Source organism: Nematostella vectensis, chromosome 13 (genome assembly GCF_932526225.1).
Source record: "Nematostella vectensis chromosome 13, jaNemVect1.1, whole genome shotgun sequence".
Lineage (NCBI taxonomy): Eukaryota > Metazoa > Cnidaria > Anthozoa > Actiniaria > Edwardsiidae > Nematostella > Nematostella vectensis.
The window spans coordinates 6,629,011-6,656,661 of NC_064046.1; the positions used below are offsets into that span (position 1 = coordinate 6,629,011).

General features: G+C 42.1%; 3 protein-coding genes across 4 annotated transcripts; all 3 read right to left on the minus strand.

Moving 5' to 3' along the window:
• Positions 1–4,074: 4,074 nt before the first annotated feature.
• LOC5501755 lies at positions 4,075–12,247 on the minus strand. 2 transcript variants are annotated; one of them, XM_048721079.1, is made up of 8 exons: positions 11,969–12,247; positions 9,538–9,606; positions 9,370–9,489; positions 8,733–8,812; positions 6,958–7,168; positions 6,591–6,800; positions 5,761–5,812; positions 4,075–5,453 (listed from the first exon to the last, which is right to left on the minus strand). In XM_048721079.1, the coding sequence occupies exons 1-8, from the start codon at positions 12,024–12,026 to the stop codon at positions 5,444–5,446; spliced, it is 810 nt and encodes a 269-aa protein (XP_048577036.1). In that variant the 5' UTR covers positions 12,027–12,247; the 3' UTR covers positions 4,075–5,443. The 2 variants fall into 2 exon arrangements, with proteins under 2 accessions (XP_048577036.1, XP_048577035.1); XM_048721078.1 differs by having other exon boundaries at positions 9,370–9,606; positions 11,969–12,243.
• Positions 12,248–13,307: 1,060 nt separating this feature from the next.
• LOC116608968 lies at positions 13,308–15,693 on the minus strand. Its single transcript, XM_032370063.2, has 3 exons — positions 15,556–15,693; positions 13,771–14,017; positions 13,308–13,592 (listed from the first exon to the last, which is right to left on the minus strand). The coding sequence occupies exons 1-3, from the start codon at positions 15,617–15,619 to the stop codon at positions 13,415–13,417; spliced, it is 489 nt and encodes a 162-aa protein (XP_032225954.2). The 5' UTR covers positions 15,620–15,693; the 3' UTR covers positions 13,308–13,414.
• Positions 15,694–21,714: 6,021 nt separating this feature from the next.
• Positions 21,715–26,467, minus strand: LOC116608974 (endoglucanase A-like). The gene is made up of 3 exons (XM_048721116.1): positions 26,339–26,467; positions 25,474–25,710; positions 21,715–21,982 (listed from the first exon to the last, which is right to left on the minus strand). The coding sequence occupies exons 2-3, from the start codon at positions 25,704–25,706 to the stop codon at positions 21,811–21,813; spliced, it is 405 nt and encodes a 134-aa protein (XP_048577073.1). The 5' UTR covers positions 25,707–25,710; positions 26,339–26,467; the 3' UTR covers positions 21,715–21,810.
• Positions 26,468–27,651: the final 1,184 nt, after the last annotated feature.

Below are 27,651 nucleotides of genomic sequence, written 5' to 3' on the forward strand. Positions count from 1 at the left end.
AAGTTTGAATAAACGTACAGCCTATATGGGAAATCTAAGTGAATGAAATATGTTTCCATGTTAGATGAGCATGTCATAATATTGTATTTATTGAATAGATCAAATATTATTTAATAAACCTGTATGGTTATTTTTGTTTATCCTGTATAATTGTCTTAAGATTTTTAAAAATCACAATCAGGTGCAAGTTCCCTGCTCCTAATAAATAGACGCGATGCGAGAGAACTAGCTAGACCCTAGAAAACCCTGCTTTGCAAACCTCCTCAATTCACGTTCCCAATAAATAGGGAAAAATAGAGGAATTACGTTTCTCGGATACTTTCCTTTGCAGCCACTAGTTATTTTATTTGTTTTTCTTAACGTAGTCTTTCGGATTATCAGGTATTTCTGAAACACTTTTTCTAGATGGACTCTTTGCCACCTCAATATGAATGCCTTCCTTTGCAGCCACTAGTTATTTTATTAACGCCGTCTTTTGGATTATCAGGTTAACCAGCATTTTGAGTCCAAGTCTAATGTTTTAGTGGATGGTATCCGTGTTTACGCCCGCTGAAGTGGAATATTGGAATTACCCGAGATTAGGAAACTGAGAAAAACGCTTCATTAGGCATTGAAGGATTCATGGGGATTTCTTTGATAAAATTAGCTTTCCCCTCTTGCTACTAATTATTTTATTTTCATTTTTCCGTTTTCGAAGTTCTTCATGTGCCATTTTGAATGTTTTTTTATTTGATAGGATTAATGATATTGGTTAAAAAAATGATATTGATGATCTCTCGAGTTTTGACGTTTTCTGTACCATTTAAAGTTTTCTCGTGTTTTTTGTTTTCATTCATCTCTTTTCATCATCTCTTTAAACTTAATGATTTGCGATCTTATGCACCCTGTCAGTACCATGGAAACTAAATGACCAAAGCACGTTCAACTTATTGTACAATGGTATCTCTTTGCTGTCTCGATTCAGAGGCGTTCAAAGGAGTTGATTCGGATGCAAATGTTTTATTTATACGACTTATGCGGAACTCTGTAGCCGTAGACAAAGCACGAGTTTAAGCTACAGACTACATTACCGAGTCTTCTTGAAATCAAATTTTCGTTTCCGTTCTTCTAAAAGTGGTTATTCCCGGTCGCCGCAGGGTTAGGTATTGAAAAACAGGCAACCCAGTGCCTGAGTTTACTTGATAGTTATGGACAGAAGAGAAAGGAAACTTTCGTTTGGGGTAGGAGATTTTACAACCGCGAGCCCGTCAAGAAGTGATGATATTTATCGATATAGTTATAATTTTGGAAAGCAGAGAGACGTTTCCAGGACGGATATATTTGGAGGGGCAACGGGCATATCGACGCAATGGCGTTTGCTGCGTAGAAAAACAATAACAAGATCTTTTGGAGTCGAGACTGAAATTAAGACTTTTGGCGCAAACCAAGAACGGGATAGAAATATTACAACGGGTAATCCTCCGAAAAACCATCACACTGCTGATATGCCGAACTTAGTTGTAACTGCCATGAATGGGAAAAGTCTAAGAAAATCAATCTGTTCGCAAACTAGTGACCCGGTAACTGAGAAAGACGAGGAAATGAAGGGCCAGCAAAATGGATTATTAGATGCACAAGAGGGGACTGGCCTAGAAAAGACTGCGAGAATTTCTGACTCAGTGCCCAACTTACGCACATTGCTTCCTTCGGAACAGAATGAAATATCTGATGAAAGTAAACATCTAAGGAAGGAAGAAATAGCTATTTCTAGACCTCTGTTAAAATTCAGGAGAGCTGCCCGCAGACTCGGAGTATCTCTCTCAAATGAAGAAATTTACCACAAGGAGAGACGAAACGGCGTATGTGCTGAAATCGATGAGGCGGCCGATAATCGACAACTGTTACGCGTCTTAAATAAGCGGTTTTAAAACGTGCCTGATTGGTGATGTATTTTGTCGTATGAATAATATATGCGTTAGCACACCATGAAAAATAAAATGAACAAGTGTATATAGAATTTATTGTGCGTTTTCATTTTAAACCTGAAGGCTCGTTCCCAGTGTCTACATATTCCCAAAGCAAACACTTCGCACCTGTCCGTTTGCAAATGTTATGCACAGTTCCTGTATTCTTTTAATAAAGAATAACTAGTGCAATAGGATATGTCCTTTTGTCGGTTTAAATAAAGTTTGACTAAAGTGGACTTTTTTCTTTTTGTTGATTTGTGGCTCAAAGATCCGTTTCACACTTTGATTAGCCAAAAGGGTATGTTGTATCTAGAAGGATGTCCAGTCACAGTCAGGAAACAAACCCTATATCAAAAAAGTATGAAGCATGGATTTCTCTGAAATATATGGCCTTGAAGTCCAGCCCAAGGGCCTCAGCCGAAATAAATAAAAAGCGACGCATTTAATTACTATGTTTTCTTTTTCTAGCCAAACTAAAGTGTATGCCCACGCAAATCCTGTGTCAACGAACGTTCAATATTTTATTCAAGTTGACTATCAAAGGACTTTTAAAGCAGGCAAAATACACGAAAACCACAACGTTATATATGGAAATTCCCCAATATCGCTAATATACGCATACCAACCCCAATAACAATCGAAATGCTCACTTGGTCAGGAGGAGCGTAATTGTGATAAAAAAAAACGCTTAGGATAAGATTGAAACAGATTGCACCTAATAGCACTTAAAGGGAATTCATTTGTTGTTGATCAGTTGAAACTTCTTTGAAATATAACCAGTTTAAAAAAAGCGCCTTGAAAGTATATGTTAGATGTCGGTAATCTGCATTTACGACCTCTTTTATTGCTCTAAAATTCAACGAGGATCCACGCATTCGATTATAAAGATTGTTCCGATATAAATTTAAGTCATTTGTATGTTTTGTAAGCAAGGGCGTCTTGACAAATTGTTGACTAAAATCCATCATATTGCGTATATTGCGTGATAGGAAATGTATATGTTGTAAAATCCATTTTTCTGATGTTATGTTGGATTTGAATCAAGAATCTCCGGCTTTCTAGTGTGTTAGCGCCTCGGCGTGTGGGCTTCTGCTACGGAGGTTTCGGTTCCTGGCAGAGGCATTGCGGGTTTCTTTATTATCTTCTTTATTGACTTATTCAAGGTAAGGGAGCTAACAGGAGACTGAAGTGCTTAGTGCGAAGATGATAACAGCGCAATATAAATGCTAAATATATTTTACGATACACGATATGACAGGCCTGTTAGCCGGTACTCATTCGCGGTTATTCTGAAATGTATTGTTTTTGAATTTTGGGAATCTTTTGGCGCGCTCGAAGGCCGAGTCCAGTGCACTTCGGTCTTCACGCGCCACATAGGACTCCCAATATCGAGAACAAAATATTTCCGAATGACCTTGAATGAGTGGAGGCTATATATTACTGGAAAGATACGAAAATTAGAGTTTTTGCAGGGGCGGTAGGAACGGTGTTTGTTAGACGAAATTTTGATAATAAACTAAGAATTTCCCTCTAATTTTGGCTAACATGTGCGAAAAGAAGCACGGTAGTAGGTGGGATTACGTAACGGTGGGATTACGTAACGAACTTGACCGGGTTTTCTAATCAAACAAGGAGAGCGCGTTGCAAACCAGGCACATTTTAGCCAAAATTTGTGGTTTATTTTCAAAATTTCGCCTAACAAACACAGTTTCTTACGCCCCTGCTTTTATCGACCGCGATATCATTCATGCCATAGTGGTTAGCGGTCCTTTTCTTTATCTGCCTAGATCCTTCATATATGGTCATGTCTTCATTTCTCAAGTATTATATTTGAAAAGATAATTGAAAGTAAAACATCGGTCAGAAAAAAAAAACTAAACACGAACAACTTCTCAACAACAAATCGTCCAGTACGCGTCTCTCATTGTTCTTTAAAAAAGGGAAAGCACTAAATAAAGACTGAAATTTACTAAAAGCCTTGCTTTCGGTCATCCTTATTTTTCTTTTTTTTTTTTTTTTTTTTTTTTTGGGGGGGGGGGGGGGAGGGCGCGAATTCGAAGTTGGGCGTTTGGGAGGTAGGCGCTATAACGAGCATTTCCGGTATGGCCAATGTACCCCCCTCTCATCCTTTTGACGTTCTCTAACGTTTATTAGATACTTACAATGATTAAGATAAACAAAACTAAAAGAAAAAATCAGACTAAGTAGAACTTTGCCTTTAAATTACGTGACCATTTAGAAAAAAAAATGTTCTCACAAGATAAAGGTCGCACAAGACAACCTTTAACCGATCATGACAACAGTTTATGGTGTTTCACGTGACACTCTCTAACCAATCGTTTAGACATTTATACGATTATTTCACGTGACAGAACGAATTTTAATCACCTGATAGTATTACACGGAACACGGTTAGCAATTAACCAAATATTTTTTCACATTGCACAATAACGTTTAGCCAGTAATGTCACTATTAAAAGTATTCCACATTCTGCCAGTTTCTATGCTCAGCGACCCAGCGTTCGTTGCGGCCCCTTCACGAAGGTCAAGGTTCCTCCAAAGAACAAAATGCGCTTGTTCCTAGGTCCTAGAGCATTCTAGTATACCATCTGACTCCCAAAAGAACTGGTGGCGAGTTGACCGTAAACCCATTTGTTGTGTGTAAAAAGATATCAAACATCAATATGGTTGTTTTTGATTGCAACAACGCTTGTCCATATTAATTTCAAAAGTAAACAACATTGTTATTTTGCTTCGTTTTCAATTTCTGTTCTAATTTCCCCCAATTTCAATGCCTATTGTTGAACTGTTAGTGCTTTGGGGTTTCGTTCAAGTCCCTGAGCGGTGTTGATTGACAGCTTACGGGGCCGAAATAGCCAATCAGCAACCGTCAATCTTAATTGAGCGGCGGGCTCACTAGAGCATGGTAGTTATGTTTACATCGCATCTGATTATTACCTCGCGGCGAGAATGTCCGGGGAACAATATCCATTCTGCGCGATGTTGTTCAAACTTCTGACCTGCCGGCCTTTAAATCTGGTGTCTTACCTGCCATAAGGACCTTACAGTTGCCTAGACAGTAGGTTATAAGGCTCCCTGTTGACTCCCCTCCTGACATAAGCGTGAGCTAGAAGTAACCATTCTAAGTTCTAAGCCATGTTATATAATGTACAACACAAGTGTCCACCAAGTAAGTTACATAAAGTTGATATTTTTCAGGGACGGATCTAGGGGGTGGGCCGAGAAATATAAGGAAAGGAATATAAGGAAATCTACGGAAAAACAATGAATCCGGCCCCCCTTTCTTGAAACTATTGCTTCGGGCCCCCTTTTTATCCCTTCTGATCCCTGTTTTTGTAAGATTACAACACACTAATAAATAGTATTAAAGTAGAAACAAATAAAAGAACCGATACAAATACTATTTCTATTGCTTCTTGTCTAACATGATTCTAATTTTGAAGTATTATCCTTTGTACAAGAACAGCTCTTGGTCATCATATGAACCTGTAAGGCAAATAGTTCGGTTACCGTCTGAGATTAAGTAATCTCCCTAAAACTGTGAGGGTTAAAACTTTCCACCCTTTACGAATAAAAAGGAAAGACATTTACGTTCGTGAAACTAAAATCGAGAAAAAGTGAAAATGGACGAAACTTTATACAACAATATCCACGTTGGCACAGCTCCCGCTTTTCTGTCGATTATATCGACAGATCGATAGTAATATAGCACTTTGTGGTATTTACTGCTTTTATTTCTATTTATCGGAAATGGCGATCGACAGAGACATTGATGTGCTAATCATAGACTTACTTATTAGCCAGCAGACTTGCGAACAGAAGCACGATGGAAATATTGATGCAATCTAAATGAAGATAAAGCAAAATGAATCATTATCACCAAAGCGTATCATTCTAATGTTTTTAATATATATAGTTATCAAGTTATCAAGACACAAAGAAACATTTCTTTAAGGGCTTGTCCTCTGCGCTTGAATCTCTAGGGAGGGATTCAAAAAAGACACGAAGGACGGCTGCGCAGCAGGCTGATGGGCCAGTGAAGTGATTTCAGGTGCACTTCGTTTCTCGCATCTTGATAGGCCTTCTTCACCAAACTCTAAAGGTGGACACGGTAGCGCGCGTCGCATGGTATAAAGACTCTTCGCATACTTAGGGCGCGTTTTTTCCTATCATTCTGGAATGGGAATAGTTGGTATGTTCAGAATGTTCAGAATGGCATTCGAGTCATTCTGCTACAGGTAGCAGAATGGGTGGATGGCCTTCATTCCATTCGGGAATGGGAACGCGGGATAAACGAACGCGCGCTTTTTCTATTCTAATCATTCTCATTCAGATGCTGATTCTTGTAACCAAATCCGTGGCAAAGTGGCTATTGAATAGTTAATTGCGTTTATAATGCTCCATACCCACAATGCAAAGACAACGATAAATAAAGCAGAGAGGACACCCTACTCCCTGCCTGTTCTGGATTCCTGTGGTTTAGTTTGTCGTCACATAATCAACCAAAGGAATCCCGAGGAAACCGGAAAGGGACTAGACTGCTGAGGGGATTGAAAGGAATCGCTAAGAACTTGATCCGTGGCCCACGGGAAATCTTGACACATCTCCTTTAATGCTCCTTACCTGGTGTGCCGCTGCTACAGTAATCCTTGCACACGGTGGTGTCACACTTATCTACCATCATATCTATCTTGACGGGTACATAAGTGCACTTATCATTGGGTGTACAAGTCCTTGTATGCTCCAAGGCAGCGCCTGTTGCAGCCTTACCACAGCACTTGCCTTCACATGTTGCCTTGGAAACCTTCCACTCTGTTACAGTGGCGCCAGGGGCTGAAAAATAAAGTGGAAAACGTGAATTTGAAATTTGTTTACTACGAGTTTGAGAGTGTTCTTGCCGATGAAAATGGATGCTTTGTGTGACTCGCCATTGAGCGGGGGCATAGAATGGCAGCGTGATTTGCCTTCTTGTTAAAATGTATTAACCTACCTTTAACATCTATCTCAAGCGTTGCTTTTTCAAACGAAACCCCCGCAAATTCCCCTTTGACGAGCTCATCGTACGCTTGTTTGTAAATTGGGTATTTGATTTCACGGCCGAAGCGAAGGGTAGCGTTCATCATACATTTGCCGTCTTTCTCTGTCAGCTTGACAGTCACGTTATTCGGCCCGTAGCTTATGTTTTGGAACAACGTCTGAAACTGTGGATAAGGATTAGATATGAATAAGCAGAATGACAGTCTGTAACCGGAAAAATATTTATGTGTGACCTAAACACATCATAAAAGCTTATTTCCGGGGGGGGATTCTCCAGAAAAGTAGACGGGGTGTATAACAGTTTTCAGAGTATAACATTACGACCAAGTAGCCCTATCACATAAGAACAGCTTTTTACCGGGGGAAGGGGGAGGGGATTCTCCAAAAAAGTAGACGGGGTGTATAACAGTTTTCAGAGTATAACATTTCGACCAAATAGCCCTATCACATAAGAACAGCTTTTTACCGGGGGAAGGGGGAAGGGGGGGGGGGATTCTCCAGAAAAGTAGACGGGGTGTATAACAGTTTTCAGAGTATAACATTTCGACCAAGTAGCCCTATCACATAAGAACAGCTTTTTACCGGGGGATGGGGGGGGGGGGGGGGTTCTCCAGAAAAGTAGACGGGGTGATTGTCCTATCTTTTAGGGTATAACATTTCTCGTCCCTTAGGGGTTGTTAAGGATTTTTCCGGTTCTGTTACCTCTCAGGGTATAGGATTCGACCAGCTGCTATTCCTTAGGGGGTGTTTACGGGTTTTTTTCCAATCCTACTATCTCTTAGGGGTAAGCCTTGACCACACCCAAAGTGCTAACCCTAGGGTAAAAATTGATTTTGCCGACGATCACCCAGTCTGTTTTTATTGGAGTCCCCCCTCCCCCCGGGAGCTTATTGCTGTTTTCAATATTCAGCGAAATCTCGCAAAAGACTTCCCCAAATTATACAATATTCCAGGAGATCGACTTTGTTTTAGTTAATTTTGTGCAAATTTTAGCATTTTCTTCTCGCATTTTTTATCCACCATGTCGACATCTAACATGCGCAAAAAACCAAGCACTTATACAATTGCTGTTGTTTTTCTTTTGAGTCGTTAAAAATCCTATCTCGGTTGCCGTCGCGGTTAAGGTATACTGTTTTCCTTTAAAAATAAGGTAGGGTCTTCTACACACATTATTTGTCTTACACGGGGTACAGATTTTCTGTATTGCGCTGCGTCCTCTAAAAAGATCGGTCAGCGGTTGGTACTTCAGTCGCGGGGTAGGTACGTTATATATGATATTATATATTGTCCTAACTCTAACCCTAACCATTGACAAATGTGTTTATGTTGGGCATTCGGAATTGACGGCCTGCGCGTTCCCTAGAGGTTCACTTATGCCTATATATTTAGCTTAATTACATTCGTCTTTCACTTTACCTTACCAGTTTGCATGACGCGTCGTTTTTTCCGGGGTTGTTTTTCCCCAGTCTTCTGCTAGTTGATACATGAACATGTTTGTATATTTTACATTACATCTATACTTGTAATATCGTCTCCAATAAACTGGTACGCGTCACTCCTCACACCTTGTGTGTTGTTTATGTAGAATATACAATATAAACATTTTCTGTGCGAAGGATCGCAGAGACTAAGCACAGAATATATAATATCATGGACACTCTCATCAGATTTTAGAGTAGCCCCCCCCCCCCCCATTTGTTAATCCGTCAAGCTGCAGAGATTGCTTACCGCCTCTTTTAAGCTCTGCTTAGTAGAGTCAGAACAGTTGCCAATAGTAGCTTTTATCATCAGGTAGGTATTCGGGTCGGCTGGGAAGAGAAATGAAAATAATATAGTGAGAATAATAATAATAATTATAAATAAAAATCATTTTTCTTTCTTATCCCGTGGATTCTTGCCTTTTCCAGAGTTCGAGTTAGTGAGGTCTTACTCAGACGCCGTGACGTCGAGCGTTTTTCACTTAATGGAGCAGCGACTCTCCTTTTTAGGTTCTACTTTATAGGGTTTTTAAAAAGCGACAGCGACCGCTAGAACGGCGCGACCGAAAAAAAAAAACACTTACTCGCGCTTGGAGCATGATCCAAACTAGTTTCAATCAAAGTACCTAGACTTTTATTGTCAGAAACAAACAATTGATTGGCAAATGTAAAGTGCAAACTTTGATGGCTACAGTAGATCCTGGAGCTTGAAGTTCCTCGTCATGGTTTGGAGAAACCCGTTGGATTGTATCAGTCAAAGTGCTTTTTACCTAGGGACTTTCAATTCTCGAATAGTTTCTATTGTTATCTACCGTCGCCGCACTAATTGCTGCTTTCATGTTAAAAATTTCCTTCTGATGTCTAAGTGGGATTCTTTAAAAGCTTACCTGGTGCTGAAGATGGCATCGGTGCTACCGTGGCTGTGGCGGCAGGTGAAGCAGTAGCCGAGGCAGCGGGGGTCGGGCTGATTGATCCAGTTGCACTCCCGGCCGTAGTTGTGGCAGGGACACCGTCTGTAGTTGTGGCAGGGACACCGTCTGTAGTTGTGGCAGGGACACCGTCTGTAGTTGTGGCAGGAGCTGTCGTAGTTGCAGAAGGAGTCACGGTCGTGGAAGTTTGTGCGCCTGTTGTCAATGATACACAGGTCAATGGCTGTGGGTCATTTTTAAGTATATAACTAAAGATTACCTTCATTTTTTACAAGAATTTAACGGTATTTTAGGGTATCTTTGTCACTGTTTCGGTTCTAACATACAGTAAACTAAGTAAATGTGCGCTACCCCACGGATGAACTACAGAGCTCTAGAAGACTCCATGATCATGTCATTGGCACACATCGAACGGTATCGGGAATTTTTTTGCTTTGGAAATAACATCAAAGAAAGAAGCTTTAGTTCAATAACACATATCACAGAAACGTATAGGCTGCTTTTGATGGAGGGTGGGAGGGGGGTTTCAAGAATAAATATTTTGTTGATGCAAAAAGGTCACTTTGGGCAGTTGAGGGTTTGTTCGACGTCGAACCACAACAACCCCCCTTTTTATTGGCACCTCACCGTAACCCCAATAAGAATCGTCACAAGAAGAGGTGGGGTGGGGTAAAGAAAGAAAAGAAGAAAAAGAAAAAGAAGAAGCAAAAAAAGATAAAGAAGAAGAATAAAAAAAGAGGAAGAAAAAAAAGGGGAAGAAAAAAGCGATAATAGTCGATTATGTGAAGGTAAATTTGATATATAAATGATTGATTCTTATCCTTAGTCTTTCTGAATCACTTTGCTAAGATGAAATATTGCAAAATAAATCCCCCTTGCTTGCTGCGAGCGAAAGTCAAACGAAAGCGCGCGAAAAAGTGTAAATACAAGTCATTTTTTGCAGAATGTCGAGGTTTTATCATTTACCATTCTCGGGTAATAAAAAAAAGCGCATGCTGTTATTATATCAAGGAGACTTTTTGCGAAGCTATTGCCTATTGTGCTGATGACACGGGCGAGTTACACACAGGGTGCCCGCGTGACAGCCATAAAAACGAGTACCCTGTTACACCATATTTCTGTATCTATGTAGCTTCGCTCCTGCGGCCTGCACCGGCTCCGTTAAATGGTGACTCAGGGTAACCGTGAGTCGAGGACAGTTTAAACTCCTGGCGGCAAAATAACAACAACAGAAAGCTACTTATTCAACGCTTACGATAGCCAGGTTTCTTTGTCAGAAAGGGCTTATTTTCATTTAAAGATTTTATTATTCGTCGTTCTCTGGCGTGGCGTGCGAAGCCAATTCTGTGTTTATTTTGCCTTGATTTTGCCACCCAAACGGTCACTTGATCAGTTAGTGCAGGTCACCCACTAGATCACTGGGTCTCCAAGCATGCGCAGAATCTGACTGAATCCGAAAAAAAGCACAAAACATGTTGCAAAAGTAGAAAAAGTAGCGGGAGATAAAGACAGAATTATAAATGGCTCTTAGAATTAATGGCAAATGAGTACCGGGTACACTGATCTGTAAACCAGTATTTTCCCCCCGAAAATAGAGTCGTTAATAATATTGTACATGTTTATAATGTACTCTTTTTTTAAGAACGTCTGATTTTCAGTTGAGGCTGTGCCATGTTTTTAGAATTCGTTGAAATCTCAGGCTGGACGTTCTTATTAACAAAGGTTGTATAAAAAAGAGTGTAGTGTTATTTTGCATTTCAAAAGAAGTTTCAAAAGCCTGCCTAGATCTTCAATTTTGTTCGTTTACTTTTACTAAAACCTCAACCCTTTCAAGGGAAAGGGTGTAATTGATTTTTTACTTGAGGTCTAAAAAGAACAAGGCTTTGAAATATAAGCTATTCGATTAAAATGATTATATGAAATGAATTGAACCAGTTTACCACTAAAATTATGCAAAACCGTTTCGTTTCCCTGTTTACGCCTATGTTTTTCTTTCTAATGTTTGCTTAGCAAAATGACTGAGAGAGTTTGAAGCTGTCAGTATCGTTCTCTCGATACTGCTCTTCTAAAAAAATAAGATAAAAGAATACTATACATTTAATTTATTATTGCTGCTTCAAACCTTCGCGTGATGAAGGCGGTTTCTTTTTAATTGTCAGTTTAGTTATAAAATATATGTGTAAGCAAAAACACAAAAACGTTTGCTATCCATTGGTCTGAATGAAAAAAGCTCGAGGGTTTTGTTTGATAATCAAGAATCAGTTGCAATAAAAAAACGCAAAAATTAGCGTACTGTACTTTTACATAAACCGTCTTTTCTAATGCCTCTTTCCTTCTGAGAAGAATCAGATCAAAACTTCACCCGAAATTTCTTATTCAAAATGTAGGAAATTATCAAAAGGCTAGACCTTTATATCCCTCAGGTCAGGGTTTTATCGTTAACTATGATCAAATCGCATTCATCCGACGTTAATTAAAGAAGATAAGGAGTTTAGAAAAAGCCCTTTTGACCCCCTCTCTTTTGATATCTAGTTTTAAAGACAACTAAATCACTCACTTGGAGAACTTGCTTGAAATATCAGAAGCAAGACGATAAGACAACTTGTGAGAGACATCTTTTAAAAATAAAGGCGGCAAAACTGAGAGTTTTTCACTATCTTGGTTCGGCTTGGAGACTTGACGCAGACACGAGTGAGCTGAAAGGTTCGCTGACCTGCTACGGAGGCAGTTTTCTATTTGTTGTGTTTCTAACATCAAAAATACGGTCACTATGTACCCAGAGATTAGCATACAGCTCGGTATTCAGGTTTTAAGGTTTCGGCGACAATTTTAATTATACTATTGAGCCAGGACTGCTAACACCGTCTTTGGAATTAAATGTTCTATGCTGTTACGTAATTAATGTGCAATAATATTAACTAGAAATTTAAGGATTATCGGAGGGATATTATATCACTGATCATTTTCAGCAGCCTCAGACATTATTTGAGAATCCTGTCCCTATCTCTTTACTATGGCAATAAAAATGAAATGTCATCTCACCACCAATCGTCAAATATTTTTTGCATTTCATAAACGGAGTGATATCAATATAGAAAATTAGATGCCTTCATTGATGTAACACTGCACAATATAAACTTCGCAATCGAAAATGATCGAAATAAATTTTCGCTCAGTTTTCTTGTCGCAAAATCTACTTTATTTTAAGTTTTTTTTTCACTTGAAATGACCTGTGCCATCTGTCTTTTAAAAAGCGGTAAGTCACTGTTGAAAAGGTGCTATTCCATTTATCATGTTCGCTCTTTCTGTGCCAATTACTACTCCATCGTGATTGGTTCGCTTATCCATTACTCATTTTCTAAAGCAAACATTCTGCCAAATCTTTTACTCAGTTTACTTAGAAACAGGTTCAAAATATTGACCCATATTTGTTCATCGGGTTGACTAACACTTTAATTTCAACGTTTCCCAAAACAGCATTCTTCCTTGCAAATGCCTGAAAGCATGTCATACAACACGCACTGCCTATTACAAAATCAAATCATTCTTGAAAAATAAGATGCTAGCCTATGTATAAGTAAATTACTCATTCTCTCTGTTCTCTGTCACGCTATACGCTTGAGCATTGTGTGACAAAGATAAAAACAACTCCGCAGGAAACTGCTTAGCAAGCGCAAGGGACTGGTAAAAGGGAGAAGAGACCGCGCGCCGCCTGGGAACAAGGATAGATAAGAGCATCCACATTTTTGCCTCCTAGAGAGGTCATCTTGACTCCTCTTCCCCTCACTTGGCATTTGCCTAAGGTGCGAAGCCCTTCTGATTTTAAGGGGACAATCGGGGTCCCTTTACAATGCCTACTTAGTGTTAAGCTGCGTCTAACAATTGCAACAGCAAAGGGCATTGCATTGCGTCTTTTATTATGCCTTTCATCATCAAGTACATCTGTTTGCGTACTTTGTCATGGGAGTACAGCACAGCGTCCCTGCAAAATTATATTAATGCTTCAGACTCTGAATTCGTCGTCTCCACTCTCCTCCTCTTCTGGTTTTGCCTGGAACGTAGCGGAAACGTCAGGTTTGTCTGGGAAGCGCTTGTCCTTGCGTCCGTTGAACGCCATCTTTAATAGGCGACCTTTTCGCAGATATTCATTGTAGTCCTTTTCTTCCACTACAAACGTTGTTCTAGAAAATAAAGTTTAATATAATTTTTATAGACAAACATGCGAACGGACGGACGGACAGACAGATACACGGCATTGAGAAAGACAGACAAGACAGACGGACTTCGGACAGACAGAAGTTCAGATAGACAGACAAATAGTGGGGCAGACTGACAGATGGACGGCTAGGATCAACCTACCTATCTCCGGAAACTGACTCGATCTCTGCGTCCCAAATCTCAAGTTTTCCCACAGGGTTGCTGAAGACTATAGTGATTTCCCAGCCCTCCTTGACGTCCTTGGTCACATTGTACCGCAGGTAGCCATTAAAGCCAGTCTTCCAATTGCCCAAAATTTTGATGTCCACTTTTACATTACTTGCTATCAGCGGTATCATGACCGCGGTCATGAGCACTGGAAGGAGCCACTTCATTTTTATTTTACAACCTGAATGAAGAGTCTTATTTCAATTGGCCATTCTTAGGTTGCGTGGGGATTTCGAGTTGATAAGCGAACAGCATGCTGGAAAATTTTCGAGGACGCAATTTAACATGGCGACGAACGTTGCCAAAGTTGTTGTCGTGAATCTAACTAACGAAGACGAGAGGAATTGCCAAAACCTACCAGTTTACGACATGTTGAGTTGTGTCCACTAAAATCGTCTAAGCATGCTGTTCGCTTATCAACTCGACCCAGTCCATCTCGCAACGTTAGAATGGCCAATACAACAACGCGTCACGGGGAAAATATTCTAGTTTTTCGAGAATGATGGCATTAAAAGAGCAATTGTCAGACACACATTTTATGTCCACAGAGCCGTAGCAGGCCACGTAAAATTGGGGGTGGGAGGCATAATACAAAAATGTAAGAAAATATTGGGGGCATAGCCACGCCCCTTTTGGTCATTTCATTATAATTTTTGAAAACATTGGGGTGACACCTCCTGCTACGGCCCTGGTTCAATAAGATAAATTGTCTAAAAACGCACATTAAAACTTCTTTTACCAAATGCAATCAACATCATCGAAATAACTTATCCAAATCAGCCGATGGTAATTGATACTTTCTCGTACTTTTAAATTGTCAAGGGCACAAAACAGATCTGTTTCACAAAATATCAGTTCCGCAGCCCGTTTTTTTTTTTTTGCTGGCTAGGAAGATGTTATACCCCTCGTTTGCTGGGAGAAAAATCGCCCATACGGGCAATTTTAAATGCTTAACCACCGCTGCAGGCTGGGGGAAAAATGCCTAACCAATGTTGGCTGGGAAAAAAGGAATGTGGACTTTAAAAGCACACTAGCATACACACATTGGCTAGCACAGTCTATTACCCGTGCAGTTCGGCAACCATGGACAGCTGTTTCGTCCTTGTTAGGACTCGTCACATTTATGTATACATACTCGCAAGGATAATTTGGCTATCCGACGGAGTTTTAGACTAGCAAAGGTCGCATGCGTGATCCGCACAATTGGCATCACGCTAGCCCGGTCGCAGCTCTAGATCCCACATGGATCTAAGCTGTGGTTTAAAGCACTTCGTTCGAGTCGAAGTCGCCCTGCAGTTTATTTTGCCGATGAAGTTTAACTGAGGCAAACCGGCTATGCCATGCTGACGAGTCCTAATAAGGACGAAACAGCTGTCCATGGTTGCCGAACTGCACGGGTAATAGACTGTGCTAGCGTCCCGTCTTGGCCCGACTGGTGCCAATGTGTGTATGCTAGTGTGCTTCTAAAGTTCACAAAAAAGGAATGGTCTCCCCTGGGAAAAAGGAACAGATAATTTTTTCCCAGCTTCTTTTGAAATAAATATTTTAGGCATCAGAACACATTCAAGCGACGAAATATGCAATTTTAACCTGTTTCGGTAAGGAGCTGTATGCCCTTGAATCGTGTTAGCACCATTGTTTTATTACTAGGCGTTGGTATATGCAGAACTTTCACATTCTCCGTCGAAATTGAGTTCTTTTACTAAGCCAATGCCTTACCTTTGCTTCGCGAAGTCTTTAAACTGGTAGGGTGAACTGTGGCGATGAAGCGAGTTAAACTCATACGCAAATCTTTTATTTGTTCGGAGTAGCGGGCAAATGGTCCAGCTAGCCAAATACTAATTACAGATCTTCAAGTCGGACAGGCTTTAGACGTCAAGGTAAGTTTTAACATACTGAGCAATAGACTAACTGAGCTGACTTCAGTGTTATTAGTAATTGTTGCTTCTCCAGCTAGCCAAATACTTACCACCAGGCTTAACATGAACTCGGACAGGTTTTAGATGTCAGGATAGGCTGATAAAATGAGCATTGAACTGAGGGATGTGCTGGTTTTAACGATATTGGTATTGTTACTTATTCAGCTAGGCCAAATTTAAATCACCAGTCCATGTTTTCAATCGAGACGAGATGGATTTTAGCGTTGTGAATATTACATTGATGTTTTGTCCGGTTCAAGAGCAAAGGCAGGATTTGCAGGGGGGGGGGGGGGGGGGAATGATATCATATAGGAAAAGTATAATATCTTACGATCCTACAAATTGCCCTTTTTTCGGCAGTGCAGAAGGGTATGGGGGAGGGGTGTTCGCGCGAACCCTGCACTTCATAGGGGGTACGCGCCTGGGTTAGCCAAATAACATCTTCTTTTGGCGTGATCGTTTGCATGCCCAAGTCGGTGTGTACCATTGTAACGTTTTTGTTGTTCTAGTTGTTTACTCAACCAAGTTCCTGGCGTTCAAATGGGGGTTCCTGTGGTGAGAGACTGACGTAAGGGAACCCTGCTACAGCGGGTTGGCTTCTAGCCGGTTGGTTAACCCGCTACAGCGGCTTGGGGACCATAGTATACTATAGGAGCTTGAAAGTTCTCAACCCGCTGTAACGGGTTGACACTCAACCTGCTACAGCGGGTTGGCTTCTAACCGGTTGGTCAACCCGCTACAGCGGCTTGCTTTTTTTGCCATTTTTGTGGTGTTAAAGTTCTCAGTTTTCTTGCTTGAGTTAGCCTATGTAAATGGATTCAGTCAATATTGTGTGGGAGTATAAAAAGGCGGCGTGATTCGCCTTCTTTAAATCCCCTGCCATTACAGAAATCTAGTCCCTGGCATATTTTACGGGGTTCCTGTGCTTGTAATTATAAACCACGAGGAAGCATGCCGTGGGGTCTAGGATGAGCCCACCTGCAGAAAAGGAAGGTTGAGCGTCAACCCGTTACAGCGGGTTGAGAACCTTCAAGCTCCTATAGTATACTATGGTCCCCAAGCCGCTGTAACGGGTTGACCAACCGGTTAGAAGCCAACCCGCTGTAGCAGGTTGAGCGTCAACCCGTTACAGCGGGTTGAGAACCTTCAAGTTCCTATAGTATACTATGGTCCCCAAGCCGCTATAGCGGGTTGACCAACCGGTTAGAAGCCAACCCGCTGTAGCAGGTTGAGTGTCAACCCGTTACAGCGGGTTGAGAACCTTCAAGTTCCTATAGTATACTATGGTCCCCAAGCCGCTGTAGCGGGTTGACCAACCGGTTAGAAGCCAACCCGCTGTAGCGGGATGAGTGTCAACCCGTTACAGCGGGTTGAGAACCTTCAAGCTCCTATAGTATACTATGGTCCCCAAGCCGCTGTAGCGGGTTGACCAACCGGTTAGAAGCCAACCCGCTGTAGCAGGTTGTGCGTCAAGCCGTTACAGCGGGTTTAGAACCTTCAAGCTCCTATAGTATACTATGGTCCCCAAGCAGCTGTAGCGGATTGACCAACCGGTTAGAAGCCAACCCGCTGTAGCGGGATGAGTGTCAACTCGTTACAGCGGGTTGAGAACCTTCAAGCTCCTATAGTATACTATGGTCCCCAAGCCGCTGTAGCGGGTTGACCAACCGGTTAGAAGCCAACCCGCTGTAGCAGGTTGTGCGTCAACCCGTTACAGCGAGTTGAGAACCTTCAAGTTCCTATAGTATACTATGGTCCCCAAGCCGCTTTAGCGGGTTGACCAACCGGTTAGGAGCCAACCCGCTGTAGCGGGATGAGTGTCAACCCGTTACAGCGGGTTGAGAACCTTCAAGTTCCTATAGTATACTATGGTCCAGAAGCCGCTATAGCGGGTTGACCAACCGGTTAGAAGCCAACCCGCTGTAGCAGGTTGAGTGTCAACCCGTTACAGCGGGTTGAGAACCTTCAAGTTCCTATAGTATACTATGGTATACTATAGCCGCTGTAGCGGGTTGACCAACCGGTTAGAAGCCAACCCGCTGTAGCAGGTTGAGTGTCAACCCGTTACAGCGGGTTGAGAACCTTCAAGTTCCTATAGTATACTATGGTACACTATAGCCGCTGTAGCGGGTTGACCAACCGGTTAGAAGCCAACCCGCTGTAGCAGGTTGTGCGTCAAGCCGTTACTGCGGGTTGAGAACCTTCAAGTTCCTATATATATACTAGTGTCAACCCGCTGTAGCAGGTTGAGTGTCAACCCGTTACAGCGGGTTGAGAACCTTCAAGTTCCTATAGTATACTATGGTCCCCAAGCCGCTGTAGTGGGTTGACCAACCGGTTAGAAGCCAACCCGCTGTAGCGGGATGAGTGTCAACCCATTACAGCGGGTTGAGAACCTTCAAGCTCCTATAGTATACTATGGTCCCCAAGCCGCTGTAGCGGGTTGACCAACCGGTTAGAAGCCAACCCGCTGTAGCAGGTTGAGCGTCAACCCGTTACAGCGGGTTGAGAACCTTCAAGTTCCTATAGTATACTATGGTCCCAAAGCCGCTGTAGCGGGTTGACCAACCGGTTAGAAGCCAACCCGCTGTAGCAGGTTGAGCGTCAACCCGTTACAGCGGGTTTAGAACCTTCAAGCTCCTATAGTATACTATGGTCCCCAAGCCGCTGTAACGGGTTGACCAACCGGTTAGAAGCCAACCCGCTGTAGCAGGTTGAGCGTCAACCCGTTACAGCGGGTTGAGAACCTTCAAGTTCCTATAGTATACTATGGTCCCCAAGCCGCTATAGCGGGTTGACCAACCGGTTAGAAGCCAACCCGCTGTAGCAGGTTGAGCGTCAACCCGTTACAGCGGGTTGAGAACCTTCAAGTTCCTATAGTATATTATGGTCCCCAAGCCGCTGTAGCGGGTTGACCAACCGGTTAGAAGCCAACCCGCTGTAGCAGGTTGAGTGTCAACCCGTTACAGCGGGTTGAGAACCTTCAAGTTCCTATAGTATACTATGGTCCCCAAGCCGCTGTAGCGGGTTGACCAACCGGTTAGAAGCCAACCCGCTGTAGCGGGATGAGTGTCAACCCGTTACAGCGGGTTTAGAACCTTCAAGCTCCTATAGTATACTATGGTCCCCAAGCCGCTGTAGCGGGTTGACCAACCGGTTAGAAGCCAACCCGCTGTAGCGGGATGAGTGTCAACCCGTTACAGCGGGTTGAGAACCTTCAAGCTCCTATAGTATACTATGGTCCCCAAGCCGCTGTAGCGGGTTGACCAACCGGTTAGAAGCCAACCCGCTGTAGCAGGTTGTGCGTCAAGCCGTTACAGCGGGTTTAGAACCTTCAAGCTCCTATAGTATACTATGGTCCCCAAGCCGCTGTAGCGGGTTGACCAACCGGTTAGAAACCAACCCGCTGTAGCGGGATGAGTGTCAACCCGTTACAGCGGGTTGAGAACCTTCAAGCTCCTATAGTATACTATGGTCCCCAAGCCGCTGTAGCGGGTTGACCAACCGGTTAGAAGCCAACCCGCTGTAGCAGGTTGTGCGTCAAGCCGTTACAGCGGGTTTAGAACCTTCAAGCTCCTATAGTATACTATGGTCCCCAAGCCGCTGTAGCGGGTTGACCAACCGGTTAGAAGCCAACCCGCTGTAGCAGGTTGAGCGTCAACCCGTTACAGCGGGTTGAGAACCTTCAAGCTCCTATAGTATACTATGGTCCCCAAGCCGCTGTAGCGGGTTGACCAACCGGTTAGAAGCCAACCCGCTGTAGCGGGATGAGTGTCAACCCGTTACAGCGGGTTGAGAACCTTCAAGCTCCTATAGTATACTATGGTCCCCAAGCCGCTGTAGCGGGTTGACCAACCGGTTAGAAGCCAACCCGCTGTAGCAGGTTGTGCGTCAACCCGTTACAGCGAGTTGAGAACCTTCAAGTTCCTATAGTATACTATGGTCCCCAAGCCGCTTTAGCGGGTTGACCAACCGGTTAGGAGCCAACCCGCTGAAGCGGGATGAGTGTCAACCCGTTACAGCGGGTTGAGAACCTTCAAGCTCCTATAGTATACTATGGTCCCCAAGCCGCTGTAGCGGGTTGACCAACCGGTTAGAAGCCAACCCGCTGTAGCAGGTTGTGCGTCAACCCGTTACAGCGAGTTGAGAACCTTCAAGTTCCTATAGTATACTATGGTCCCCAAGCCGCTTTAGCGGGTTGACCAACCGGTTAGGAGCCAACCCGCTGAAGCGGGATGAGTGTCAACCCGTTACAGCGGGTTGAGAACCTTCAAGCTCCTATAGTATACTATGGTCCCCAAGCCGCTGTAGCGGGTTGACCAACCGGTTAGAAGCCAACCCGCTGTAGCAGGTTGTGCGTCAAGCCGTTACAGCGGGTTTAGAACCTTCAAGCTCCTATAGTATACTATGGTCCCCAAGCCGCTGTAGCGGGTTGACCAACCGGTTAGAAGCCAACCCGCTGTAGCAGGTTGAGCGTCAACCCGTTACAGCGGGTTGAGAACCTTCAAGCTCCTATAGTATACTATGGTCCCCAAGCCGCTGTAGCGGGTTGACCAACCGGTTAGAAGCCAACCCGCTGTAGCGGGATGAGTGTCAACCCGTTACAGCGGGTTGAGAACCTTCAAGCTCCTATAGTATACTATGGTCCCCAAGCCGCTGTAGCGGGTTGACCAACCGGTTAGAAGCCAACCCGCTGTAGCAGGTTGTGCGTCAACCCGTTACAGCGAGTTGAGAACCTTCAAGTTCCTATAGTATACTATGGTCCCCAAGCCGCTTTAGCGGGTTGACCAACCGGTTAGGAGCCAACCCGCTGAAGCGGGATGAGTGTCAACCCGTTACAGCGGGTTGAGAACCTTCAAATTCCTATAGTATACTATGGTCCATAAGCCGCTATAGCGGGTTGACCAACCGGTTAGAAGCCAACCCGCTGTAGCAGGTTGAGTGTCAACCCGTTACAGCGGGTTGAGAACCTTCAAGTTCCTATAGTATACTATGGTATACTATAGCCGCTGTAGCGGGTTGACCAACCGGTTAGAAGCCAACCCGCTGTAGCAGGTTGAGTGTCAACCCGTTACAGCGGGTTGAGAACCTTCAAGTTCCTATAGTATACTATGGTACACTATAACCGCTGTAGCGGGTTGACCAACCGGTTAGAAGCCAACCCGCTGTAGCAGGTTGTTCGTCAAGCCGTTACTGCGGGTTGAGAACCTTCAAGTTCCTATAGTACACTATGGTCCCCAAGCCGCTGTAGCGGGTTGACCAATCGGTTAGAAGCCAACCCGCTGTAGCGGGATGAGTGTCAACCCGTTAGAGCGGGTTGAGAACCTTCAAGTTCCTATAGTATACTATGGTCCCCAAGCCGCTGTAGCGGGTTGACCAACCGGTTAGGAGCCAACCCGCTGTAGCAGGTTGTGCGTCAACCCGTTACAGCGGGTTGAGAACCTTCAAGTTCCTATAGTATACCATGGTCCCCAAGCCGCTGTAGCTGGTTGACCAACCGGTTAGGAGCCAACCCGCTGTAGCAGGTTGTGCGTTTTTGTCATTTTTAACCTCCATTTCAAACATGTAGAAACACTGAAGTTCGATTTTTTATGAGAAAATTCATTTTTCACGCTACCCTTTCCCTTAAATGTCAATGCTTTGTAGAAACAGGGAATTAGATCAACAAGCGGTCATTGTTTTGTGTTAAACGACTCTCTGAAACAGTTGTTTCACTGAAGTTTCAAACATTAGCCCTTCAGTTTGCTTCATAAGCTAAACAACTTTATTTTCAGAAAGGCATTCAGCAAACAATTTTAACCCTCCGAGGGTTTGAGTACTCTGGTTCCAGAGCCTCGTGCGTCTCTCCATTTAGTGGCCACAGCCTCGCTGGCCACTAAATAGAGAGACGCTCGAGGCTCTGGGACCAGGGTAGGGATTGAGTTATCGGGAGTAAAAAAATAGTTTTAAAAATAACCACTTTTGATACTTTATCCTTTAATCAATATATTTTGCGCCTAAAAAGGGGTAACATCGGGATACCCTAGGGCACACCCATGGCAATGCAATCACATGTCTAGAGCATGAAATCACCGTCTCCGCTTTCCTCGTCACCTCTTGCGTGGAACGTGGCAGTCACGTGCGGTCTTCCACCATTCGCGCCTTTCACACCATTAAACGGCATCTCCAGAACGCTTCCTTCGTTGAGATGAGTATTCCAGCCAAAATTACTGATAACGAAAGTTTTCCTGTCGGAGAAAAAGCAAGAAAATGTTACTGTCTTAGCCACTTAGATAGAGATAGTAGATATGTTTATTTAACTTTTAGCAGCGTGAGAGCTGAATTACAGGTTAAGCGCAACATTTACTAATTCAAACAATACAAATATTTAACAGTGACAAATTTAGAAAAACGTTTAGTGTGGCATTAAACCTATGCGTCTGCTGGTGTCTTAACGAGTAATAGTTAGTTTTTCTCGATCTTCTACTATCAGCTATATTGTAAAGCGGATTTTGGCGATTCAAGTTTTCATGAAAGCCATTCTAGCCGTTATATTGAAATTTCCCAGTAATCCCGAGGAGCGAGGCGCCCTGCCGGCCATAAGCTGTATTAAGAGCCTTGTTTCTTTAAAATTGGTTATTAAAAAAAGGTGATCTTAAGTCAATGTTCACGGGATTATAAAATACATTTTCGCTTATTCCGAGACAGCTTGTAATAACAAATCAAAGGCTCTCTGAGCAAACTCGTGAATTCAAATGTATTTTCCTAGTTATGTTCTTGTGTGCATAAAAGATATACAGGATAGTGAACAAAGTATAAACACATCCAAGATGCTGAGAGTACATAAAAATGTCCTTATACCTTTTTTTTTTCTTTCAATGTCATGACACACCAAGAACAGTATAATTAATTATTATCATAATAATAATAATAAAAAAAAGAATTAGCGCCCTCAGTGGGAATCGAACCCGGGAAGCTGCGGTCATAGACCAATGTTCGCACTGCTAGACTAACGTGCCATTACCGAGCAGACCAGTAAGTAAAATTAATTTTATTAGTCGGGCTACCTGTGGTAGGCCGACTTGAGATTTAGTTTTTTTCCGTTTTTTCCTCCGCCACAAAATTGAAAAATTGCGCAACAATATCCTTATTTGGCAAAGCCCGAAGCCACGTGCGTCATACGCTTCCAACTTTCTAGATCCGCCATTATCTATCGAGCGTGTCTTTTAGTTTTGGTGTTTTTGTTTTATCGCTACTTTCCAGCTTTCTTGGATGCATCAAATGACTGTGATATATTAGAAAAAGCTGCACAGTTATCTTTAATTCACGATCATGGAACTAGATCTCGATACGCAAAGTTTGTTTTGTTTGGTAACCATCGCTCTCTCGTTGTAAGAAGACGAAGCAGAGAACCAAGTGGGATTCCAAAGAAACAGCTTGCACGTGCTTTTCATTAAAGCAGATACATAAGAAGACTTGTTCGAAAAAATATCGTGAAAAATTTAGCAAAGTCATCTCGAATTTATGACTACCGGTATTACGAAGAAATATTCATTCTATCACGAAGGATTTGTGAGCACGACGTCTGGTCAGCATATTTTAAAGTAAGGTATATTCATATAAACAGAGGCAGAGTAAGAATAATAAAGTAAAATGGAAAGTCGATGAAGCCAATGTGGGTGTGATTATCAATTCAGCGGCAGCCATATTATTTAAAAATGTCACTCACAGAGAGAATTGATGCAAGTTTAATCTTTGTAGAAACTATCCTGGCCCTGTTATTGATTCCACTAAAACAACAATTGCATCATATAGTGAAGGAAATGTAGCATTATATGGATCAAATGTAGTCGCCAGTGTGTATCTATTATAGCTGTAAACTCTCACGCATTAGGCGGGTGTCTCAAGATTTTGAACCTTTTCTCAAGCCTCATTTTCTTGAAAATATCCATACTTTTACTGTATTCAGCTATCTTGATGCTTCTGATTCATTTACTGTATCGAGGTAGCGAGGTTGACAGAAATGGGCCATGTCTTTGTGTGCCCTCATATATAAGATCATAATAATCAATTCTACCTCACTGTATTTGGTCAATATCATGAACTTTGGTAATGAATTGTATACCAGTTTATCAGCTTTGTCAAGACAATATCATATTTGATGTTGACAGAAGTGCCTGAAATCAATCACAATGTTTGACATTAACTATCAGCTTCAATACAGTCCAAGCTACACTGGCAGTATACATGGTATGGTGACAGAAGGTTTTGACTATTCTGTGTCTTTTGATAATGTTTTACAAACATTATTAGAGAAAAATACAGGTCTTTCATTTTGACTGTTTGTTCAAATACTGTGGCTGTTTATTGTACTGCCAATGGAAGATTTAAAACATTTGATTCTCATTCCAGAGATTTGTTTGGTATGGCCAGTTCTCTAGGATCTTGTGTATTGTTAGAGGTATTATCGTTTAATGATTTTATAAACTATTTCAGAGCTCTCTATAATAATTCATACTACATATTTAGCTTAAGGGTGTAATGCAAATTGAAGCATCTGCCAATACTAATTATATTAACCAATCAATGCATGGACATGGAGTTTCCTATCATCAATAAAATGATAATAAGAGCTGAAATCTTGAGGTTTGAAAACATTTTTTGTATTGTAAGATGCTGCTGTGCATTTCTTTTTATTCCATTTGCTTTTCTGTTGTTACTGGAATTCACAAACCCTAGATGCATTTGTTTATCATGGAAATTATTTATAAGGTTCTAAACACTCCATCTTTTACAGACTTCACCCCGCTAAACGCCTCCCAAGCATCTTGTTTTTAATTACACGTCATGACGGTTGGTGTTCAGAGTAATAAGTCAGACATTAGCTGTCTTCACTAGTCTATGTTCAGACAATAGCCCGACTAAAATCTTGCTCGCAAGATCTTGTTACTATTGGTATCGTAATGATCGAAAAGCTTTTTGCTAGCATGTCAAATTTCAGCATATTCTTTCCGGAAACAAAATAAAACCCGCAATAATTGATCACGCTACTGTCATACAATGTGTTTTATATGCTATTAACATTCTAGAAAAGCGCAAAATCGTTATTCGATGAAGAGGTGGGTGCCATATGTTTGTACGAGTTTTGTTTCATATTTAGTTTAGTTGATTGGGAAAATTTGTGAAAAAGTAATTTGTGGAAATCTATCCTCTTCTATTTTGTCCTTCGAACAGAGGCTTTTTTCTTATTACCCTGCGATCAGAGATCCAGATAACAGATCCTTTACCTTGTGTTTCTCGGACTTAAAAGTCGCAGTTTTACTAGTCGCTCCCCCAGCACAAATTCAAACAAACAACGCGAAAACCCAGAGACGCGAATCGGCAAGTACTAAAGGTCGATTGACGTTGGTGACAAAGGCGCATGCGTTCGCTCAACCCACATGGAAGACTTTTCTGAAAATACTAGCTTATATATATTTTACGGCTATAAAAACAAATGACTGTAGCGGTCACAGGCCGATGCCTGATCAACACCGGAAGTTTTACAGGATGACCTAAGGATTGCTGTGTTGCAAAAGCACAGAAAGACCATAAAAAGTTTACGGATTAGTGATCCAATGATGGAGTGACATCGGAGTCCCCACAATAACTCGTACATGCTTCGCATTCCCGAGTTTAAAAGTGTGGAAAGATAAGGGACCGGTTATTTAATATCTAGCGTTAAGCATTATTCAAATACTTGTCTTCAGATGTCGACTTGATTTTAGCTTCCCAGATCTCGAGTTTTCTCAGCGGTTGATCAAAGCTGAGAGTTATTTCCCAGCCTCCATCCACTTCCTCGGTCACTTTGTACAACAGGGAGCCCTCAAAGCCAGTATTCCAGTCGCTCAAGATTCTTATTTCTACGTCCCCTTTACTAATAACCAGCGGCACTAAGACGATACCGAGGAGGACTAAATAAAGCCACTTCATTTTTCTAGGAGTTAAAAAACAATATCAATAGAAAACGAAGTGGATCTGGATGGCTGAAAAAATCAGTATGAATCGTCAGCATTCATGCTGGTACTCGGTCGCAGTACCGTTTCAGACACGGATGTTTTCGAAGTTAAGTGAGCGAAGTTAAGGAATTAGAAAGAAGAAATAAATCAGGAGTATAATGCAATTCCAGTGCTGCAGAGAATGCGTCAAAGATCAGGATAAAGAAAATGAACAAACTAAGATATTAAACGAAAGTTTAAGCTGAAACAATTGCTGTTTTGTGACGTTAAGAAAAAATAGACATTCAAATCTTTTGAGTAAAAGACTCGGGGAATAAAAAAGAAGCAAAGCAATACTGGAGGTATAAGCCATCGAGAAAACAGGTTTTAGGACCAGGATTTAGAAAGGCGGTATAGGCCAGATCAGGGATGAATGGGTTAAAGTTCATGATAAAGAAAGAAGTTATGGTTTGAGGGAGAAATACAAGGCAGTATAGGCCGGTTCAGGGGTAAATGGATGAATCCTGATATAAGGAGAGGGACTTAAATGCGATGCGAGTAAGGAACTTTTGGGAATGGGTTCAAATTCAGAGGGAGTCGGTAGGAGATAAGAAATTTCGTACCTACCTTCCTAAATTGTAAATATGGTTGTGTCCAATTTCGCGGTGCAAGTGATACAGAATAGGTGTACTTCGCACGAGATGTGTTTTCAGTGTACCGCTGTTGCAGCTAGTTACATAGAGCCGGGTTTAATTACATCTTTGCGTATATTCGTTTGCATGTGTAAATACAAAGTAAGTACAGCTGGCCACGTGTTTCACAAGGTAATGCCCAATAAGCACTAAGACCTCACGTGACACTGCAAGGTAAGCACAGCTGAACATATGTTCCGTCCTAGCCGTTTCACGCTAGGCGGCGCTTGAGCCCAAGAGCCGTATAGCATACTTACATAATATGATCAGACCTGACGAACGAAATTCTCAAAGTGACACCTCTGTTTAAAAATATATATATATTTACAATTCGTTCAGACTGTTCCAACCGAAATTTTTGTCTTTTAAGAACTTCGAAGAACGTCTAGCTCAGTCTGAACACAGGTACTGGGCTAATTCAAAACCACGTTAAACGTTCCAAATTTGAGAAATTACACAAAACAAGAACTACTTTGCTTTGTCATTCGGGCTCTTTTTGCTTAGCGCGAAATATATTCTGAATTTCCTGACAGTCACTAGCCGCCAGGCTTTTTAAACACGAATCGGGCGGTTCCACGTACAATGACTACGCATTCGTCATGTTAAAATTTTCAATACCATGTCTGTTGTAACACTTGTGTGGAATCAACTTTGATAACACTTCAAATTACACCACGGATTCAATGCATGTGGGAGGCACGGCACTCCCCTCTATTAGTCCATCACCTAGACCGATCCGAGTTCTCATTTTACGAGAACAAGCGGGCTTAGGCTCAACTGAAAGTTTATTCAGGTTTTCAAAAATATTTTGGCGGCCATGTGGAATGGTGACTTTCGTGTAGAAAATTGAGTTTCAGTTTACCATGGTCTACCTCATACCCGGCCGCCATTTTGCTCGTTAGAGGAAGACTCGCGTTGTGAGCGGACGCTTATACAAACATTCCATTAAGGCCGAGAAGTGTTCTCTATCCTTATCTAGCTTTATAATTTTTTTTAAGTGTAATGTCACGCGGGAAAATATCGCAGGGTGTCGGGGCTACGCTACTACTTTCTACGCGAGAAATTATTGCTTGGAGTCGCGATGCGCTATTACTCGCCAAGCGGGAAATTAACACTAGGTGATTGGTTTTGCTATTTTTATAACTTTAGCATTTTAGTCAATTTACCGCCAACTTATGCCGGGAGTTGATGATGCGTTTTGTTTAGTTATGAGTCAACGGGAATTGGCCCCTCCCCCAATGGTAGACG

Bases quoted from the DNA above. Each gene is read 5' to 3' on its own strand.
- LOC5501755 (XM_048721078.1), bottom strand. From the start codon at position 12,026: ATGTCTCTCACAAGTTGTCTTATCGTCTTGCTTCTGATATTTCAAGCA. The intron at 8,813-9,369 runs GTAAGCTTTTAA...TTCTCTTCCCAG, and splicing joins GATGCCATCTTCAGCACCAG to CCGACCCGAATACCTACCTG. The intron at 5,813-6,590 runs GTAAGGAGCATT...ATCTTCATTTAG, and splicing joins CTGTAGCAGCGGCACACCAG to ATTGCATCAATATTTCCATC.
- LOC116608968 (XM_032370063.2), bottom strand. From the start codon at position 15,619: ATGAGTTTAACTCGCTTCATCGCCACAGTTCACCCTACCAGTTTAAAG. The intron at 14,018-15,555 runs GTAAGGCATTGG...CTCTTCATTCAG, and splicing joins AAAGACTTCGCGAAGCAAAG to GTTGTAAAATAAAAATGAAG. The intron at 13,593-13,770 runs GTAGGTTGATCC...TTTATTTTCTAG, and splicing joins GAGTCAGTTTCCGGAGATAG to AACAACGTTTGTAGTGGAAG.
- LOC116608974 (XM_048721116.1), bottom strand. From the start codon at position 25,706: ATGAAGTGGCTTTATTTAGTCCTCCTCGGTATCGTCTTAGTGCCGCTG. The intron at 21,983-25,473 runs GTATTTGAATAA...TTTCTCCGACAG, and splicing joins AAGTCGACATCTGAAGACAA to GAAAACTTTCGTTATCAGTA.